This window comes from Monodon monoceros, unplaced genomic scaffold (assembly GCF_005190385.1).
Source record: "Monodon monoceros isolate NGI ecotype Baffin Bay Population unplaced genomic scaffold, NGI_Narwhal_1 Super_Scaffold_21, whole genome shotgun sequence".
Taxonomy (NCBI): Eukaryota; Metazoa; Chordata; class Mammalia; order Artiodactyla; family Monodontidae; genus Monodon; species Monodon monoceros.
The window spans coordinates 60185139-60207068 of NW_021703778.1; the positions used below are offsets into that span (position 1 = coordinate 60185139).

Sequence of the window (21930 nt, forward strand, 5' to 3'; positions counted from 1 at the left end):
TAAATACTATAATTTCTTTTTTATATGCTACATTTCATATTTACCTTTTGACGGCATAGCCTGGGGAGATGTCACTGAAAGAGATTTAACTGAAGAAAATACAGCTGAGGAATTTGTTCCAGAAACACCTTCACTGGGTTTAGACTTTTTTGGATTAACACTGTTTACTTCAGAAGTAGAAGGACGTTTTGATAAAAATGAACTTTCATTCATACCTATAATGATTTAAATAGTGAGAAAATATTTTTAAAGACTTTAGAACATTGCTTACAACTAAGTAAAAATACTTTGGAGTGAAATTAAATGTAATATAATTGAATTATCACATCATACAAGTAACAATAAATAATGACAAAAATTGATGTGATCAAAAGTTAGGGGATATAAAGAAACTGTATAAATATCTATTACATACTATATATATTCAAATTATTCATAAAATACCTTTCTATGTAAGGCAATACTAAATATAATTTCAAATAAAGAAATATATAAACAGCTATTATGAAAGAAGGCAGAGCAAGCAAAAACACAAAAAAAGTTAAAGCACAAAGAATATGCCAGGGTTCCCACAAATGAATTAACTTTAGATGCTTAAGTGCATGAGTTTGTTTTAAAAAAAAAAAACCAAAAATTTAGAGAGACACTTTATAAGCTTTTTATTTAATGACTTAAAATGTCTAATGAAAAGTTAGCTTTGTCCACCTAAGAGGTGGTCTACTGATGGCTTTAGGTTATATTACCCATTTATTCCTACATACAAAGTGGAAACTACTAATCTTGAATGATAAAACCTCATTCATTTATGTGAAAGGGTTCATAATAGAGTTAGTATTATACTATGGTTTTCAAATTATCTTCCCCAGAGCTTAATGGGCTCCTCTTAGGGAATACCCTGGGTGTGTTTGACAGAGAAACTCTGCTTTTATATTTTACTTATTAGACTTTTGCATAAAATTTTGTTTTTACAGGAATTTCATTCCTAAATGAAGTCTTAGTTTCAAAACTATAACCTTTTTGCTGAAGGATTTTAGCCTTATTCAGAGCCATAGCAAGGGAAATGGGGATATTTAGGCTATAACTAGGCTGGGTAACAAGGATTTTAAAACTGCACATCATATTCTAATGCTCCCAACTGTACACTAAAAGTATAAGCAGTAAATACACGAGAAATATTCCAGGCTTTTAAACCAGACAGGATAAGTTCAAATCCAGGCTCTGTCACTGATAGCTATGTATTCTTGGCTTATTTAATTAACTTCCCTGAGCCTCAGTTTGTTCTTTTATAAAGTAAGAGTTATAATACCTTATTTTACACAGCGCTTTTTTTTTTAACATCTTTATTGGAGTATAATTGCTTTACAATGGTGTGTTAGTTTCTGTTTTACAACAAAATGAATCAGTTATATATATATACATATGTTCCCATATCTCCTCCCTCTTTCGTCTCCCTCCCTCTCACCCTCCCTATCCCTCCCACCCCTCCAGGCGGTTACAAAGCACCGAGCTGATCTCCCTGTGCTATGCGGCTGCTTCCCACTAGCTATCTACCTTACGTTTGGTAGTGTATATATGTCCATGCCTCTCTCTCGCTTTGTCACAGCTTACCCTTCCCCCTCCCCATATCCTCAAGTCCATTCTCCAGTAGGTCTGTGTCTTTAACACAGCACTTTTAAGATCAAATAAGATACTGTATTTAAAACACCGAATACAATATTTGGTACAAAGAAGGCAATCAATAATAAATGAAAGCTATTATCATTACTAAAAAAATTTCATATCTTAACTTACTTTTAAAAGCAACCAACACAACATCTAGTACATTGAAAGCATTCAATAATAAAAAACAGCTATTATCTTTACTAATAAAATATTTTATATCTTAACTTACTTCAGAGGGGAAAAAATTATTGTAATAGATTCACCTGTCCGCTTTTTAATAAGGAGAAATATGCCCGGAAAATAAGAGTATTACAATAGTTGGCTCCTCTGTTTCATCCTTTGAGATAACATAAAAATGATTTTTTTTTTCTACCTTCAAAGCATGTGATTACTGACGGCTATACTATGGGAACACGGGAAACATTCTGTGTAATCACAGTAGCATTCTTGTGAGATGCTGAGGTTACCTGAAAAGCTAATGAGTGCTGGTATTTTGGATTAATATTCTGATTATATAACAGCCTAGACAGTACATCGGACTTTTATTATAAGTATTTTTTTAACATAAGAAATAAAATTACTCTGAATTTAAGAGTTTTAAATTCTGACCCTTTAACATCTCTATTGTCTTTGGCTTGTATTGTTTCCCACACTCAACACCTCTATCTCGGCCAGTAAAAATCCTATTCTCATTCAAGATCAAACTCAAACCCAGTTCTCTCCAAATATCCATGATCACTTGACCTTGATCAGTTAATGCTATTGAACGTATTGCACCTGTTACCATTCATAACAAATATTTGTTGTAGAGTCCTTTAAAGCTTATAATGCATTTCACGTTTTATTTATCTTATTTGGGCTTCAGAAAGCCCTAATTGAAATAGAGCAAGAATTAAAATTATATCTACAAATGGCTGATTGAAGGTCTGGAGAAGGAATGCATTAAATAAGAAAAATAAAATCTCTATTTTAATAGTATGAGAAAACTGAAGTGTAAAGACATGCTAAAGGCTACAAAAATCTTAAGAATAGCAGTTCAAATCTACAGGCTAAAGTCTCTCTGCAGAAAAAAACTTAGAAGGAGAGCAGGAGTCACTGTTCTTAGCCCCAAGAAGTTTCAAGAACTCAGACTTTTTCTATAAATAAAGTTCATGTGTTTTGTAAAACCAGACTTAAGACAATTATTTTTTCTCCTTGATTCTTTTGGTTCTTACCTATTTTACTAACTAGTTTTTTACAAATTTGTAGGTGATACCCGAAGAAGTGAATATCAATTAAATATTATCTAAGTGGAAAAACATTTTAGGTACTGATATTACTATTAAAAAAATCAGGAAGCATTTGGTAAATTTTCCACACTAATTTATTAGTGAAAAATCTAAAAATTCCCCCAAATCTCAATTTAGTCAAATATCTGAAATATATCAAAATTGCTAGTATACAAAGCATAACTGCCTGTACAAGGAATTTTCAATTAGATAAAATTCTTTCATAACACACTAATTTATTTTTGGTTAATGAAGAACTTTGTTAATAGTATATAATAAAAGTAACTTCTTCAATAGGGAAATTTCATTACTCCTTCAACAGGCATTTACTGAGTAATGACTACAGACAAATTTAGTGCAGCCACTTTATAACAGCACTCTGTAATCATATTTTATACCTAGATCGTTTATTGAATAGAAACACACTAACCTAATTGAGAATTTAACTATAACCATACACTTTTCCATACTAGTGGTCATAGAACATAATAAATATTCCTTTTAACAGAGTATTTAGGATATCAGAGGACTTCTCTAACTTATAGATATTATTTTAAGATTTTTCTCAAAAACAGAAATATAGATCAATGGAACAGGATAGAAAGCCCAGAACTAAACCCACGCACCTATTGTCAATTAATCTATGACAAAGGAGGCAAGAATATACAATGGAGAAAAGACAGACTCTTCAATAAGTGGTGCTGGGAAAACCGGACAGCTACATGTAAAAGAATGAAATTAGAACATTCTCTAACATCACACAGAAAAATAAACTCAAAATGGATCAAAGACCTAAATGTAAGGCCAGACACTATAAAACTCTTAGAGGAAAACAGGAAGAACACTCTTTGACATAAATTGCAGCAATATCTTTTTTGATCCACCTCCTAGAGTAATGAAAATAAAAACCAAAACAATGGGACCTAATTAAATTTGAAACGTTCTGCACAGCAAAGGAAACCATAAACAAAATGAAAAGACAACCCACAGAATGGGAGAAAATATTTGCAAACTAAGCAACGAACAAGGGATTAATTGCCAAAATGTACAAACAACTCACGCAGCTCTATGTCAAAAAAACCAAACAACCCAATCAAAAAATGGGCAGAAGATCTAAATAGACATTTCTCCAAAGAAGACATACAGATGGCTAAAAAGCACATGAAAAGATCCTCAACATCACTAATTATCAGAGAAATGCAAATCAAAACTACAATGAGGTATCACCCACACCGGTCAGAATGGCCATCATCAAAAAGTTTACAAACAATGAATGCTGGAGAGGGTGTGGAGAAAAGGGAAGATTCCTACACTGTTGATGGGAATGTAAATTGGTATAACCATTACGGAGAACAGTATGGAGGTTCCTTAAAAAAATAAAAAAAGAGTTACCATATGATCCAGCTATCCCACTCCTAGGCATATATCCGGAGAAAACCATACTTCGAAAAGATACATGCACCCCAATGTTCACTGCAGCTCTATTTACAATAGCCAAGACATGAAAGCAACCTAAATGTCCATCAACAGAGGAATGGATAAAGAAGATGTGGTACATATATACGATGGAATATTACTCAGCCATAAAAAGAATGAAATAATGCCATTTGCAGCAACATGGATGGACCTAGAGATTATCATACTAAGTGAAGTAAGTCAGACAAAAACAAATATCATATGATATCATTCATATGTGGAATCTAATTTTAAAAAATGATACAAATGAACTTATTTACACAACAGAAACAGGCTTACAGATATAGAAAACAAACTTATGGTTACCAAAAGGGAAACATGGTGGGGAGGGATAAATCAGGATCTTGGGATGAACATACACACACTATTATATATCAGATAGATAACCAACAAGGACCTACTGTATAGCACAGGAAACTCTACTCAGTATTCTGTGATAACCTATATGAGAAAAGAATCTAAAAAAGAATGAATATATGTATATGTATAACATCCCTTTGTTGTACACCTGAAACTAACACAACATTGTAAATCAACTCTGCTCCAATAAAATTAAAATAACAAAATAAAAATAAAAGTTTTTTCAGGCCATGTTTAATGCCAAGTGCGAACAAGGTCAAAGTTGGTTAGCCTACTTAATTAACAGGAAGAAATAAAATATTCTATTAGTAAATAAGATTTCATTTAAAACTACCTAAAAAGGCATTCGAGAACTACTAGCGCCATTACACCTTACAATACATGAAAAACTTAACTTGAAGGCATGGACTTCAGAACAGAAAGTCAATTCCATATGCATATTCATCAAGTTTCTTTTTCTAATTTTTTGAAAAAGTGCTGAAACCAACCTGCTATAGAAAGTGTTGGTCCTCCTTGGTAAAGTGGTAATCCTGTATCCTGGGTCAAGTCAAACAGTAACTCTGAAGAATTATTAGAAACAACTCGTGATGACTTCGTTACATAACCCTGTTAAAATATTTCAAAGGAAGAACATTACGTATATTCAACATAATTATAATTATTTTGTTTCATAAGCTTTTATAAAGGTAAATTTATCTGTATGCCAATATTATAAGGATAACCTTCGATGACTCCATTACTAATAAGTTATAAAACACAAAGGCAATTATTACTATTATGCCAAAATTATCATCTACTAAAACTGAAAGCAAGCTATTACTTAGAGCTGGCTTGTTCCTGACTAGTCAATTAAAATGGGGGGAAAATTCTAGCCTGATTTTTTTTCAAGGTAAAAGAAACATACAAACCCATTTTAAATCAGTAAGACTGATACACTTCAGAGGGTCACTAAAAATGCAGGATTCCTATCAAAGAGCAAATAATAAAACTTACCAAAATCTTTGGGTAAAAGCAAGGAAAAAATATGTAAATATTCTGACATACGTACAATTTTAGAAGCTTCTATACCTCTATAAACCCCACAGATGAAAATATCAGGGCAAACATACTGGGAATTAATCTGCAGTATGGTGCATCAGGGTTAAGGATGAACATATCACATGATATGAGTTTTGGGATCGTCTTTACTGGCAAAATTTATAAGCCAAGTCTTAGAAAGAAAACTAATGGGTCCCCCCTCTTCCCAGCACCCTACGGAAAGCCATGCTGGGCCAGGCAATCTCCCACCTCTTAGGGCAAATACAAAACTGCCAGGTCAGCAGGGTGAACAAACAAGAAAGCTAGGCACACAGGGTTTAGAATGGAAGCTGTTTATAGGACTGATCTGGGACACCTGCTCCATTCCTGAAGTGCTTGGAGCTCAAGGAAAGTTTCAGCCCTTCCATCAGGAGAAAGTGTGGTCCCAGTTAACAGGAAGATATCAAGAGTGAAAAGTATGAAATGAATCATAATATAGTCAGATATAAGATAGTATAAATTTATATGTTAGCACACACATATATTAATATAATTAATCATAAAATGTGGTCAATATAATTTAGGGATATATATGTATTCCAAAACTATTATATATTAAATATACTGATATACATACACAAAAATAGAACCCAATTCTATTTATAAAAGACCATCATTGTACAGAGTGAGCTCTCATTAGAGTGATTTTGGGCCATTCTATGAGTCATAATATATAACAAGCAAAAGCTCTAAGATTTAACAAGACTTAAAGATCAAAAGGGAAAAAGTCACTTTAAGAGAAAAATTGGCAAAGGGCATAAACTGAGGCACTTCAAAAGCAAAAAACAAATGACCAATACATACAAAAAACTTTTTTCCCAACTTACTAGTCAAAGAAATGCAAGTAAAGACAATGGCAATTACATAACACAAAATAATTGCCACTTCTCTTGAAAGTATCAAGGTCATAATAGACAAAGAGTAAGTAACTGTAGAAAAATATGAGGAGACTAAGAAGAAATAACAAACTGTTAAGGTGTGATCCTAAATAGGATGCTGGGAATGAAAAATGACATTAATGGAAAAACTGGTAAAATTCAAATAAGGTCTGCAATTTAGTTTTGATAAGTAAAATGTCAGCATTAGGGATATTGTATTATATTTCCTGTAAGTCTAAAATTAGTTTGAAATAAAATTAAAGTTTATCAATTAAAAAATAATAACATATACTACTGGCAAAATAGAAGCTATATTTAGGTATAACTTTCCCACATGAAAATTGTGGCAGCAGCTATCACAGGCTTTATATTAGTTCACATCCTTTCATCCAACGATTCCACTTTAAAAATTTATAGTAAGGAAGTGAAACTGTTTATTGGAGAATTATTTTTAACAGCAAAAAATTAAAATCTTTATGTCCAACAATGGAAAAATGGTTAAATAAATTAAAAGATTACCATGCAGCCACTAATATGTTTTTGAGAAATATCCAGTGACACATTCCTAGTAGAATGTTCAGTGAAAAAAGAGAAATACGCATCTGTGTATATCGTTTGGTTCTGACTGATATAATCTACACTGTTTGAAGGGGGGGAAAATCAAAATACAGTATGTACACTTCTCTCTTTCTAAACTTCCCCAACAAAATACATATTATTTCAAAATACAAACGGGAAGGTTTTGCTTATTTTGTGCTTATAAATTAAGGGACAAATAAGTTTTAAGAATTTTGGTTTACTACTAACTTTTCTATTGACATGAGTTTGTCCATGGGAAGTTATAGAAACAAAATATGGGTGAAGGGAGTCAAAGTGAATAAGCTTCCAGTTATAAAATAAATAAATTATGGGGATGTGAAGTTCAGCATGGTGACTAAAGTTAATAATGCTGTACTGCATATGTGAAAGTTACTAAGAGAGATCTTAAAATTTCTCATCACAAGAAAAAAATTCTGTAACGACGTATGGTGACGGACTTTAACTAGACTTACTGTGGTGATCATTTCACAATATATACAAATATTGAATCATTATGCTGTACATCTGAAACAAATATGCTGTATGTCAACTACACTTCAATAAAAATTTTTTTCTTAATTTAAAAAAGACATAAGCCTTCCTCACCACACCCTGCACGCATTGCAGATCTGTGACTAAATAAATGATTGTTGCTGTTTTAAAAAAAAAGAAGTTGTTATGGAAATGGGTATCGAAGTAACCCAAGCCACTCAAAGAATTTGAAGCCTAACAGATATTTGCATTTGAGCCTTAACATGCAACATTTAAAAAAAAAAATCTGTGATGCCATCTAACTTAATTGTAACCAAGCACAATCTTGCTTCAAGATATTTTCTTCAAATATTTACACTTAAAAAAATGGATAATATTCACCTACATTTTCTAAAACAGTTAACAGAAGTACAAAGTTAATACTGTTAAACACTTTCCTAGGAAATAACTCTGGCTAATGTAAGCACCACAGTTTCAGAGAGCAGGCACACATTATTCAACAATACCTGGTAGACTTCCCGAGTGGTGCAGTGGATGAGAATCCACCTGCCAATGCAGGAGACATGGGTTCGATCCCTGGTCTGGGAATACCCCACATGTTGTCGAAGCAACTAAGCCCATGTGCCACAACTACTGAGCCTGCCCTCTAGAGCCCACGAGCCACAACTACTGAGTCTGCGTGCTGCAATCACTGAAGCCTGTGTGCCTAGAGCCCGTGCTCCACAACCAGAGAAGCCACCACAAGGAGAAGCCTGCGCACCGCAACAAAGAGTAGCCCCCACTCGCCACAACTACAGAAAGCCTGTGCGCAGCAGGGAAGACCCAATGCAGCCAAAAATAAATTTTAAAAACAACAAAAAAAACAGTAACTGGTTAAAATAATTATCCAACATGGAATTTTTAAAGTCTCCTAAAACTGTTCAGAAAGATATCAAACACAACAGTAAGGGCAGAATGGGTGCTAGACTGGGATCCAGAAAATCCGCACATTTATTTAGCTACAAAACCTTGGGCAAGTCACTTCTGAACTTGAAGTTATTCACCCTTCACACCTAAAACACAAGCCACAGTCATATTTTAAATATACTTGCACTTCACGGTTCACTGCATGTATTAAATCAAGTAGTTGTCACAAAGACCTTATACCCCATTTTATAAGTAGGTAAACTAAGGTTAGGTGTGGTTATGCAAGGTTCCCAATACAGCCCCACTTATTATTGATGGAGCTGTAATTAGAAGTTGGGTCTAATTACAAAGCCTATGCCCTTAAGCTATATCACACAGACTTTTTAAATGATAACAATATATCCCCACTACCTGAAACAGATTTGAAAGAGACACTGAAGTATAGAGATGTTACATGAAGAAGTAAATATACACATACATACAAAACATGACATAAAATGAAAAACTATAATTAAAAGCAGTGGCTTCCAAAATTCACAGTAAATAATTTCCTTACATAGCGTCCTCAATTCATTCCAGAATATATGTCATTCTTATCTGTGCACATTAGAATCACCTGGAGAGCTTTTTAAAATGTATTACTTCCAAGACCTATCCACCCAGACCAACTGACAAAATTTCACCTTTTAAAAACTCCCCAAGATCTGGAACTATCAATTGAGGTGTTTTGATTTAAAAACTATGCCCACAGAAGTAAAACATTTTGAGTTAGAAAAAGCTCTAGTTTCTAACTTTTATAATACCAAAGATATCACCCCTCACTTTATTTTTTTTCCCCCTGGGTCCAATGTTGGAAAGATTTTTATCTATCAAACTGAATTAAATAATAAAGTTTCTTTTTCCGGTTTTCTATCCTTCCAAATGCCAAACAGCTTACAATACGCATGAGAAACCTACCAAGTTAATTTGATTCCACTAATAACAAAGAATCTTTACATTTTGGGTAGCTTACCATCTTAGGATCCAAGATTGAGAATCAGCAGTCTGGGTAAAATTATCTCTCATTTTAGAAATGAAGAAAATGAGGCTCAGAGAGGTTTTGCCAATGCTTTAGTTAAGAACAAGGCAGAATCAGCATTCAAGTCTCTTGCTTCAATCTTAAGTTATTTAAACTACTAGTCCAGGGCTCATATCAGTATTATTATTTCAGAATGCTAAAACTACATAAAAGATTTGGGGGGGGCGTGGTATTTGCCCAAAGATACTCTTATTTTTTATGATATATGACCTCTTCAAAATATAAGTGGGGGCAGAGTTTATTTAGCCATAGATTTTTTTCATGTAAATAAAATTAAATTTAATAAGTCTTCTATGAAAGATACACCTCAAATATCAATTTTTAGTGGTAACAAATATGTAGATTACATTATAGTAATATGACATAAAGTGAAGGAAAAATGGATTAGTCATACCAAAAATATCTGGATTCAATTCTGGTTTTGAAATTGAATATTTGCAAGAAAATTTATAGGTGCTTTGGTAGTTGTTTCACTTATTATAAAAAGAACAAACATTTTAGGGGAAATTTACTATTTCTGTAAGGTCAATGCCAAATAGCTTATGAAGCATGAAAAAATCCACTGAGTTAATTCAATTCCAGTAGCAAAGAATCTTCACATTTTGGGTAACTTTTTGTTTTAGTACTCTAACTCCTTGGTTTCAGAACCCCTTTACACATTGAAAAATTACTGAGGACCCAAAAGAATTTTTACTTAGGTAGGTTATATCTACTGATATTTACCATATTAGAGATTAAAACAGAGAAATTTTAAAAATATTTATTAATTTCATTTTAAACAATAATAAATCAATTACAGATTAACATAAATAACATTTTGTAAAAAATGGCTTATCTAGCAAACACAAAAAAATCAGTGAAAATAGTGGCACTGTTTTACATTTCTGCAAATCTCTTTAATGTCTAGATTAATCAAAAACTGCTATACTCTCATACCTGCTTTGGCTTTCATTCTGTTAAAATATGTTGTTTCGGTTGAAGAATATAATCTGGCTTCATAAAAATTAATAGTTGAAAAAGGGAATATTTTAATAGCAAATTAGAATAAATGGGGTTATATTTCTTTGATACAATACCAAAACTCAACAGTTGGTATTTTCTTTTTTTTTTCTTTTTTTTTTGCAGTACACGGGCCTCTCACTGTTGTGGCCTCTCCTGTTGTGGACGCGCAGGCTCAGCGGCCATGGCTCACGGTCCCAGCCGCTCTGCAGCATGTGGGATCTTCCCGGACCGGGGCACGAACCCGTGTCCCCTGCATCAGCAGGCGGACTCTCAACCACTGCGCCACCAGGGAAGCCCGACAGTTGGTATTCTCTTAAAGGTTTGTTGCAATGTGGAATCTCACTCCTTATCACTGACTTTTTTGAACTTTGTTACATTAAAATCTATTAGCCTTATCTTGCACTTTGAATGAATCTTATCCATGCATGATTTTATGACATCATACATTAGTTATTTAGAAAATATTGGTTTCTTTGAATTACACACATCTTCCAAATGTTGAAAAATTACACAATATCAAAAAATCATATTTATTAATACCGCCACCCACCAGAAAAGATTTTACGTACTAGGAAGCTGTCAAGATCATGATGGCAGGTTCAAGTTGTTCAAAATTCTAACTTTGCTTGATAGCTCAAATTTCATCGGTGGCAAGAAATACCACCAGTTGTTTTCCTTGAAGTGGCAGGTGCACTTTGTTCAATTTTGAGGAACTGTCTACCAAACAGCAAAGACTGAAGAACTCGTGTGTGGCAGACAGACTTTAAAGTAGCTTCCATGATCCCCACGCCCTGGTATTCATGTCCTGTGTGATTCCCTCTCTTGGAGTGTGCACAAGACACATGACTTGTTTCTGACAGAATATAGCAAAAGTGACAGAATGTACATGATTTTTTTGTATGTGATTACATTACATAAGGCTGTAATGCCATCCTGCTAAGGATTCTCTCTTCCTTGTGTGCTTCGAGGAAGTAAGAAGCCATGTTGGAAAGACCCACCTGGCAAGGAGCCAGCCAAAAGCCACTAAAATTCTGAGACTCTCAATCTGACAACCCTTAAGGAACCGAATGGTACAAATAAGCATGAGAACTTGGAAGCAGATACTTCCTGAGTTGAGAGCTTCAGATGAGACTGCAAGCTCAGAGCCCACACCCTGAATGAAGCCTTTAGGGACTATGAAGATATGACCTGACTCCTGACCCACAAAATCTGTGAGATAATAAAAGTAGGTGTTTTTAAACCATTAAGTTAATAGTAGTATAAACCATGGTTTGTCAGTCATCCTTTCAAGTTAAAAATGGTCTTCTGGGTAGTTTAGCTCACAATTTAATCACACTAGTGCTTTTCCTCAAGATAATCATACCTCAGACACAGTAATACTTTATGCACACCACCCATTTCATCACACAAAATATTTTAAAAGACACATGTATCCAAGGGTAGAGAGTTAATAAAATTAATAACGTTTTAATTCTTCATCAAGGGAACGCAGTATGACTGGAATAATTTTTATTGTGAGTGCAGGGTGGTGACTAATACAAAAACTACTATTCATACTAAGGAACCAGCAGTTTACCCACCACTGCTTTTGCATCATCAGTGCAAATGTCAACACAGTGAAAAAAGCAAATAGTGTCTTTGTGTTATTGTGACAATACTGTTGATCCAAAACCTATAAAAGATTCTTACAGGAACCCCAGGGGACTGAAGACTACACTTTGAAAACTTTCACACTAAGGCAATGCTTCCATTTTTTTTTAGAAGTATACATTTACGTACAATACACATGCATGTATATACAAATACAAATAAACTATGGATTAGTCTGGATTGAAATCCCAGATCTATCATTTGCCAGCTGTGTGACCCTGAGTGAATTAAATTATTAAATTTAATATTTAATTATTTAAATTCACTGTGAGCCTCAGTTTCCTCAACTATAAAACAGAGAAAAATAATAGTGCCTACTTCATAGGAACATTTAAGAATTAAATGAGATTAATTCATGTACAGCATTTAGCACAAAGCCTTGCACATATTAACAACTCAGTAAATATTAACTATTAGTTTCTGTTAAGAGTTATTTAAACTAACTAAACTATGACGGTATGTTTTCAGAATAAAAAGCTCCAGTAGCCTCTTAGCAATTTTCCCAATTAAGAACTAAGAACATTTGGCCCAATTTACAATCTGAAATAGTTTGCCATTATGCAATATTCATTACTAATTATACTTTTATTCATGTTTTGATAGCACAGTTTTCAATACTGTACCTATTTAATTTAAGCATATTACCTAATTTAAAAACAGGCTGAGTAGTTTGTTACTGCAATTATTATTTGGGTACCAGTTGAGCTATCATAGAGAAGGTGACATTTTCTGATGCTGATTATGATTCCATTAGATGATTACCCATGGTAGTACAGAATTTTAACTAGGCATTGTTGATACTGATAAATAATATCTAATGTATCCCTCAGCTGGCTGTGTAGTTTCAGAAACACTTACAGGTTTAGACAAAGGCTGAACAATAACAGAACTATCTGAAGATCTAGATTCAGGATGAAAATTTACTGGCGAGGCAGGCACTGGATTTGATGTTGGGTTCGTGTAGTGTTGACTTGTAGGCTTGAATGCAGCAGTAATACCTGTATTTTAAAATTATACAACACATTGAATATATTTCTATATAATCAATGATGTCAAAATACTTCACTTTAAAACAAAAATAGTACAATAATACTGTACCTCGGCTGAGCGCACCATTCTTTATTCCCCTTGAATATGAGCTGGGGTTTACTCTATTCAAAATATCTATAAAAGATTACATTTATTTTAAAATTCATTGTTTGAATGATATATATATTAAGATAATAGAAATCATACACTGAAAACAAACAGGTTCCTAGAAGGAGAATACAAGTTAACGCTGACTTATGAATATAGTTAATTTTAAACATATATATCTTTATCTACTAAAGAAATGATTATGCATCTTAATTATCTTATAAAATAAGAACAATCTTTCTAACTGTAATTCAAAATCCAAAAGCCAGAAGTTAAAGATTGATAAATATGACTACATATAAGTCAAACCTTCTGCATGGCAAAGAAATAGTCATATAATTGGCAAAAAATTTCTAAAAATATATTCATATACAACTATAATTGAAGTATAGATCTTTCTTTGAGTGATGAAAGGGCTATACATACACTCAAGTTCCTATTACTCAAAATCAAACACTGTCTAACATCCATATCCAATTCACACCCTTATAAGCCCTGAAGTATCATTGTAAGGGATCTCACTGGATTATCTGCACCATTACTGAGTCCTGAAAGGGAAACTATCAGAGAATACAGACTGCAATGAACATTACCAGAATACCTTACAACTTAAGGGGCTTCAAATTTATCACTATACCAGAAGTCAGAGCATAATATGACTTTCAGGATCAGTTTAAAGTCCCTAATTGCAGTTTAAAGTTCCTAATTACAGGTTTTTCAGTAATCAAACTAAAATTTAGAAGAGTAAGGATTGCCTGAAATTGTTGGTTAGAAAAAGGTAAAAGCACAAACACCATACCTCATATAAATTTCCTTTTTTCCCCTCGTAGTAGAAAGGAACCAGCTCCCATAAAATAATTCTATAAAGTAAAGGGCCATATAAAAGTAGGACTGTTTTCTGAAAATGGCAATGCAGTGCTCTATACCTAAGTACTAGAGATGTCTTAAAGGAGAAAAATCTGCTCAAGCAACTTGACCCCATTTTCATTCAGAAATTCAAGATTAAGTATTTACTCAAACCATCAAAGAACTACTGCTAAAGTCCTTTTGGTGTTTGTATTCTACAAAAGTTTGTACCTTCCTTTCTGGCAACTGTATATAAACATTTAGCTCATACTCCGTATGTTAAAATATTTTATGGCTTATACATAAACAGCAATAAAATCATTTAAATTGTGCATCTTAAGAGTACACAAAAGAAATTCTTCCTGGTCAATCCCCTTCTGACAGAATTATTTTAAAACTAATATATGTTATTCCAGTTGAATACTGTTAACAGTCATCTACAATCAATATAAATTCAACTTAAATCTTAACTGTCATCTTTTCAGTAAGAGAACTTGAGTAACAATTTTGCAATATGGTAATATTCCAGTATAAAATAATCACAGTGGCAAGAAACAGTAATTAAGAGAATATATAATTATGTTCCACTATCATCAACAAGCATGCCATCACGCCTAGTTCAATTTATAATCGAAGTGGCACTCCACTTAGAACCTCTAGGGGTTATTATCAATCTGCCACAAAAAAATGCTACTGAGAATTCAATAGGTTAAGCTATTCTTCCTCTAATAAAACTGACTAAAAATGCCATTCCAAGTTTAGAGGCAACAGAAGGAAGAGCCAGGCCTTCAGAAAATTTAAAAGTAGTCTCTTAATTACACTTCTACGCACTAACTTGGTAAGAAAACACTAGTATGCTGGTTACATTCTTTGGTAAATTCTCCTGACTTAAACAAGCAAATAAACATGTAAATGCAATGGGAAGGGATCTATTTTCTCTTTCTCTCCTGAAATTTGTACATTATTTCTCTGTACTTCTATACATTTCTGAGTGGACGTTTTAACAAGTGTCGTTTGTCTTTAACATTGTAACAATGTCAAATCGAGTTACTCTAACTGAAATCATTCACTGCCTATATATTCTGTAGCTATGTATAGATGACACTGCAATGAGGCAGTTGCTTAGATGTAAGAACCCCTACCTGAGACTAACCCAAACTTATTTAGTGTATTCTGACATTTTAAGCAAAATATTCTAAACTCTTCTGTTTCTCAGTTTAAAAGAGGAAAAAAAAAAAGAAAATGAACAAAAATATAAATAGGTTTACCTGGCTCCACTAAAAATTATGATTTCTAATATGAAAAGACCTCCAGTGTCACCAGCTAATCTTAGTCCGTTTCTTTTTCTCACATCTGATATTTCAACCTCTTACCTCCTTCCTTAAGTCCGCAATCAAAACCCTGACTCTGAAATTCTTACTGACCTCCCACCCAATCTGTCATCCCTAACTCCCTACAGAGGAACAAGAACTTAATACCTATAAAACAGTTCACAAGTTTTTCTATTAGAAACAGTATCTTACAAAACTGGGCTTCACTAAAAGTAAATGCTCACTTGAAATTGCTGGTTTTGAACTTGATATCTCTCCAACAAAGATCGGCTCATCATCATCATCATCATCAACCTCTTTTACTTTCTTCTGCCATGGTTCCAACTCTTCTTCTTCACATTCCATAAAGAGTTCTGCCATTTTTGATTTATCTAATTTTCAAAAGGAGAGAAGCAAACCTTATTTTCAAAAAGAAAAATAAATACATTTTTTGTAATACATAGTATGATATTTAAGAACTACTTTAATAATCCTAATAGCAATTTCTGAATTGATATTTATAGTTAGTACATGGTAGCAACAATGAGAAACCCAGAGCTCACTCTCTAAGATATAAACTAGTAAGATTTAGATAAAGAGATGATAGATAGGTAGACAGATAGATAGACAGATGGATGATGGTTGATAGTAGTTCTTTACAGTGGACAGAAAATTTGGGAACAAAGTCAGTTTCAGTTATATGCCTAGAATATGATTGTATCTACAAAAAAAGATTGCACCTAACCATTATCCAAAAAAAAAAAAAAATGTACTAACAAAAGGCAGATAAACTAAGAATAAGAGGCAACAGGTGGGAGATATAACAGAAAAACTGAATCAAATTCAGGAATGCCAGGTACACAGCAAAGCAGGGATGAGGTGCTAGGCTAAAATAAAAGAACAAAGTGAGGCTTATTCCAATCCGGGAAAATTAGACATTTCCCACCTGAAGAAACAGACCAAAGAACATACAGTAAATATCACCACCCTAGAAGTTCTGACCAAGCACAGACCTCCTAGGAAGCATTTTAGTGCCTCAGTAATAGACAACCAATTAGCACCAGAAATTTTCGGAAAACCTCGTCTTTCAGACCAAAATCAATAAAACAGATAAAGAGTCCTAAGGAAAAGAGATAATGCAAAAAGCAAGACAAATACTAGAAAAAATATAACTAGCATTTTTAGAGATATGAGACAAAAAAGGATGTTATAAAAAGTAATGTTCAGAAACAAAAATAGAACTAAAAATACAATAGCCAAATTTTAAAATTCAGTTAAAAAAACCAAAATGTCCTCAAAGGTGGAACTACGAGAGAAAAAATTTATATATACATACATACGTACACACACACAAGTATATATATAAACAAAACAGAGAACACAAGGTTGTTAGAAAATCAATTTCAAAAGTACAACACTCACCTAATAAAATTTATAGAAAGAGAACAGAGAAAAAAAGCAGGGGGTAGGTTATCAAAGAAATAATGTAAGAAAATTTCCTAGATCAGAAGACAAAAATCTCTTGGTTGAAAGATCCCACTAATACTCAGTACAACAATCAAGAAAAAAGTTATACCAAGACATATAATTACCAAATTTCAGAACAAAAAAGATAAAGAGAATATCCTCAGATCTGTAGGGGTTGGGGGGCAGAAACAGATCATATAGAAAAGATCAAGAGTAATAAGAATAGAAACTAAAAGACAGTAAAGTAATACTTATAAAATTCTTACCAGAATTATTTTTCAATTTAGAATTCAAACTTTTCATCAAGTGTGAGAGTAAGGACCAGCAACATCACACAAGATTTACTTCCCAGGCACCCTTTCTCAGGAAGCTACTATACAATCCACCAAAACATGAGACTCAGTCAAGAAAGAGGAAGACACAGGATGAAGAAAACATTGCATTCACCACAATACAAAGTCCCAGAACAACAGAAGTTCAGTAGGCCTAGAGAACAACCAGTCCAGACTAATTCAGGAGAACAGTACCTTCAGGAGTAATGTCTCTAGGAGGCCAAAGAAAAGATGATTAAAGTATAAACTTATAGACTACCTGACAAGTTTTACAGTATAAAAACCTGAATTGAGAGGCTCTTCAGAGTGTGAGAAGATTTAGCTATAGACTTCAATACAAGTTAGCAAATTAAAAAACATGAAAAGTATTAATTGCTGGGTACACCAGAAGAAAGAAAAAAAATAAAAAGAAATGTATCCTCTCATATGCTATTCTATATATAATGGCATATTAATAGCATATTACCATGCTTGTCAGTGAACAGTATTTATATGGTCATCATAATGAAAATATCAAATATGGATTTGATTTTTTATGTTAGGAGATACTTAGAGGGAAGGAAGGCGTAGCTGTAAGAAAGCATAAATCCTCATGATAAACATCATTAGAAAATGGTTAAAACTGACTATGCAATAGACAGCACACATATATATGTGCATAAGCACTCTTCAAGAAACTGAGGTTAAACCCCTTAAAGCCTTTTTAGATTGTTTGATTTTTTAAAACTATGTATATATATATTACTTTAAGCTGAGGTGGAGGAGAAAAAGGAAGAGTAAGAGGAGGGGAGGAGGGAAAAAAGAGAAACAGTACTGAAGGTCTAAACTAAAGTAACAGCAATGGAGATGGATACAAGTGATGCTTAACTAGATATATAAAGAGGGTATATATAGCTATATACCATACATATATATATGAATGGGACAGTGTGTGGGCGCTAATTCACTATGACCAGTTTCCTTAAAGGAAGAGCAGATCAGGGGACTTCCCTGGTGGTCCAGTGGGTAAGACTCTGCGCTCCCAATGCAGGGGACCCAGGTTTGATCCCTGGTCAGGGAACTAGATCCCACATGTATGCCACAACTAAGAAGTCCATATGCTGCAACTAAGATCCCATGTGCCTCAACTAAGACCTGGCACAGCCAAAATTAATTAATTATTTAAAAAAAAGAAAGAAGAATAGCAGATCAGGACACAGATACACGTATTAAGGAAAGACCCTCTGAAGACACAGGAAGCAGATGACCACCTATAAGCCAAGGAGAGAGGCTTGGAACAGATCCTTCCCTCAGGACCCTCAAAAGGAACTAACCCTACCAACACCTTGATCTTAGACTTCTAGGCTCCAGAACTGTGAGCAAATAAACTTCTGTCATTTAAGCCATCTAGTCTATGATACTTTGTCATGGCAGCCCTACCAAACTCATGCAGAAGACAAAGATCTTGCTTACTCTTTTTAGCACAGTACTGCCATTGTCAATATATACAGGATATATTGTTGAGAAAAAAATTTTTGAAGATACATAACAGCTTTACAATTTTTTTAGAAATAATTAATTTTTGTCTACGCATAAAAGAAACATACATGACTATGCATACCAAACTAATAATAGTAGCGATCACCAGGCACAGAGAGAAATCATTTCATTTCTACTTTACTCATATTTTAATTCACATTATTTGTTTCTATGTGAGCATTTGCTACCTTAACAATTTTAAGTGTTTTTGTTTTTAAGGAAATGTGCCTACCTCTCAGCCTTTCTCCTGATGCAAAGTTATTGGTACAAAAGCCACATACACTAGTATCAGTAGTGGCAGCAACACTTACTTTTTGGCTGAAAAGGGTTGTCACCAATCAAGTTGAAGAGCTGACTTTCTGTAAATTGTCATTTAAGTACTGACACAAGATATCAGTCAATTTTATGAGTCACTTTAAGTAAAGCCAAATACTGAAATGTGAAACTTGGGGTTTAGAAATTCTTGGATCTAATTTTGATCATCATGTGACTCCACACAAGGCAGCAAGTTATATCTCTTTTCCTTCCTATAAAATAAAGATACCTAGTATTAAAGTGGATTTCATTAAATTAAATATACACATACTTAATCATTTTTCCTGTAAAAAGCTCAATTTTTAAATTTGATAAGTTTAACATAAACATTTAACTCACTCTACATAATTGGTTCTTTCTTGAATGAACCCAAATTTAATAAGTAAAATGGTGATTCTATTAAGCTCTTAATATTTGAAGAAGTCTGAAATTATTAAATTACAAATAGTTTTTTAAAAGCATCCTTGTGTAAAAATGAATAATTGCCTCATAATGTACTATTTTAATAAATCTGAATTTTTCAGATGCTAAGTGACATTAATCTTTAACTGTTATGTATTCTTCACATTCCATAATACAACATAATCTTAAATAAGTTTTAGTTTATATTTCTCTGGGTTTTTTAATCAATGAAACTTAAAAGGAAAAAATTAATTGGATATAGTACTTCATCATAGATTAATTCATTCAAAAAATAACTATTCAAACTAATCATGCTCATTGCTTTCTGTATGTAAGGTAATGTACAAAGTTCTAGGGAAAAAACAAAGATAAATAAGTCACAGTATTTGCCTTCAAAAATTTATAATATAATATGTTTATAATTCAAAACAAATGCTTTTAGAATAAACATATAAAAATTTGAATTGGGGCTTCCCTGGTGGCGCAGGGGTTAAGAATCCGCCTGCCAATGCAGGGGACATGGGTTCGAGCCCTGGTCTGGGAAGATCCCACATACCGCGGAGCAAATAAGCTCGTGCACCACAACTAGTGAAGCCCGCGTGCCTAGAGCCCGTGCTCCGCAACAATAGAAGCCACCACGAGAAGCCCACGCACAACAAAGAGTAGCCCCCATTCGGTGCCACTAGAGAAAGCCCACACACAGCAACAAAGACCCAACTTGGCCATAAATAAATAAAATCTATTTTTAAAAAATTGAATTGCCTTATTTAAAACAAGAATTTGCTTTCTGGATTCCCACACATACAATAGCAAAAATTTTTTTAAATATACAAAATTTTTTAAAACTGTTTTGCTGATTTTTTCCTACAAAAAATTTAAGTCAAAGGAAATGTGGGGTCTAAATTTTAAACTGTTTGAAAATTTTACTTTTAGCCATTGATAGATACCACCTGATGCAATGTCATTGTGTTAAATAATAAAGGTAATGCATTTAGTCCTATACACTCTCTGGTAAGGGGGAAATTAAGCCATTCCACAATCCACAGCTGTAGAGTCTACACATAAAAAGAGTACTAGGCTAGAAGCCAGAAGAACCAAGTCATAGCCCCAACACTGGCACAACTTTCAGTCAAGTTCCCTTACAATTCTGGGTCTCAGCTCTTAGTTCAGGTGTATTATCTCTAAGGTTTAATTCAGCTTTTTATACTTTAATGTATACTTTAAACATTTATTAACCATAAACAGTAAAATTTGGTGAAGAATAATAGGTTCAAACTCTGACTCAACTACTTATTAACTGTATGACCTTGGCCAAGTTAGTTAATCTCTGTGCTTTGCCTACACACACACACACACACACACACACACACACACACACATATATGCGTATATATATATATATATATATATATATAAAACTTAATTCACAGAGTTATAATGGAGATTAAATGATAATATACATAAAGCACATAGCTCAATGCCTGGCACACAGAAATCACTGAATAAACCTTAACCACTTTTAACTCTGGGCTAAATGCCATTTTAAAGAACTCTAAAAACAGATCACAATTTCATTATTATACTGAAATTTATAAGCTAGCTATCAGCTGAGCATTTAGAAATCATTTTGTCCTACAGGATCTTCATTACAGTAGATCCCTCACAATAAAAGTTTAGCTTTATAAATAAACCTTCTGGAATGTGGCTGTCTAATCTATCCTGCGATATTTTCATCTTTTAAAAAAGCATTTATAAACTAGTTAAAACACTCAGTAACATATAAAATGTTAAACCCTCATATGCACATAACACACACCTATAATTTATCAACACTTAAATTATACACTCTACTAATCTTATAGAGTAAAATAAGTATCTAATTCAAAATTACCAACATATAAAAATTAACATTTGGATAAAGTGTCCTATACCATTTCCATTTTTAAAAAAGCACTTTCATTATATATGCATCCCCATAATTTAATTCTAAAAAAATCATTTTTAAAAATGAGTAGGTGGTAAATAGAATACAAAAGTGAATGTGAAGAATAAGGTAAACGGTTAAGTTCTCCATCTAACCAGACCCCAAAAGTTAGAGTTATTCGAAAAAATAATCCAAGAAATCACATTATGAAGTTAATCTTTGTTTTTTTTTTTTCATCATAAAAAATGACG

At 33.2% G+C, this 21930-nt stretch overlaps 1 protein-coding gene across 14 annotated transcripts in view; it reads right to left on the reverse strand.

The window, feature by feature from the left end:
• ZNF280D (zinc finger protein 280D) overlaps nt 1–21930 on the reverse strand; it is a 326315-nt gene that overhangs the window by 118658 nt on the left and 185727 nt on the right. For 9 of the 14 annotated variants that reach the window (XM_029236538.1, XM_029236531.1, XM_029236529.1 and 6 more), the window contains 6 exons: nt 19350–19565; nt 15967–16113; nt 13527–13592; nt 13287–13426; nt 5255–5372; nt 45–215 (listed from right to left, as the gene is read on the reverse strand). In XM_029236538.1, the coding sequence (XP_029092371.1) occupies nt 45–215; nt 5255–5372; nt 13287–13426; nt 13527–13592; nt 15967–16102 (631 nt within the window). In that variant the 5' untranslated portion in view covers nt 16103–16113; nt 19350–19565. Of the gene's footprint in view, nt 1–44; nt 216–5254; nt 5373–13286; nt 13427–13526; nt 13593–15966; nt 16114–19349; nt 19566–21930 lie in introns of those variants that run through there. The other 5 variants (XM_029236534.1, XM_029236533.1, XM_029236530.1 and 2 more) reach the window with 2 other exon arrangements.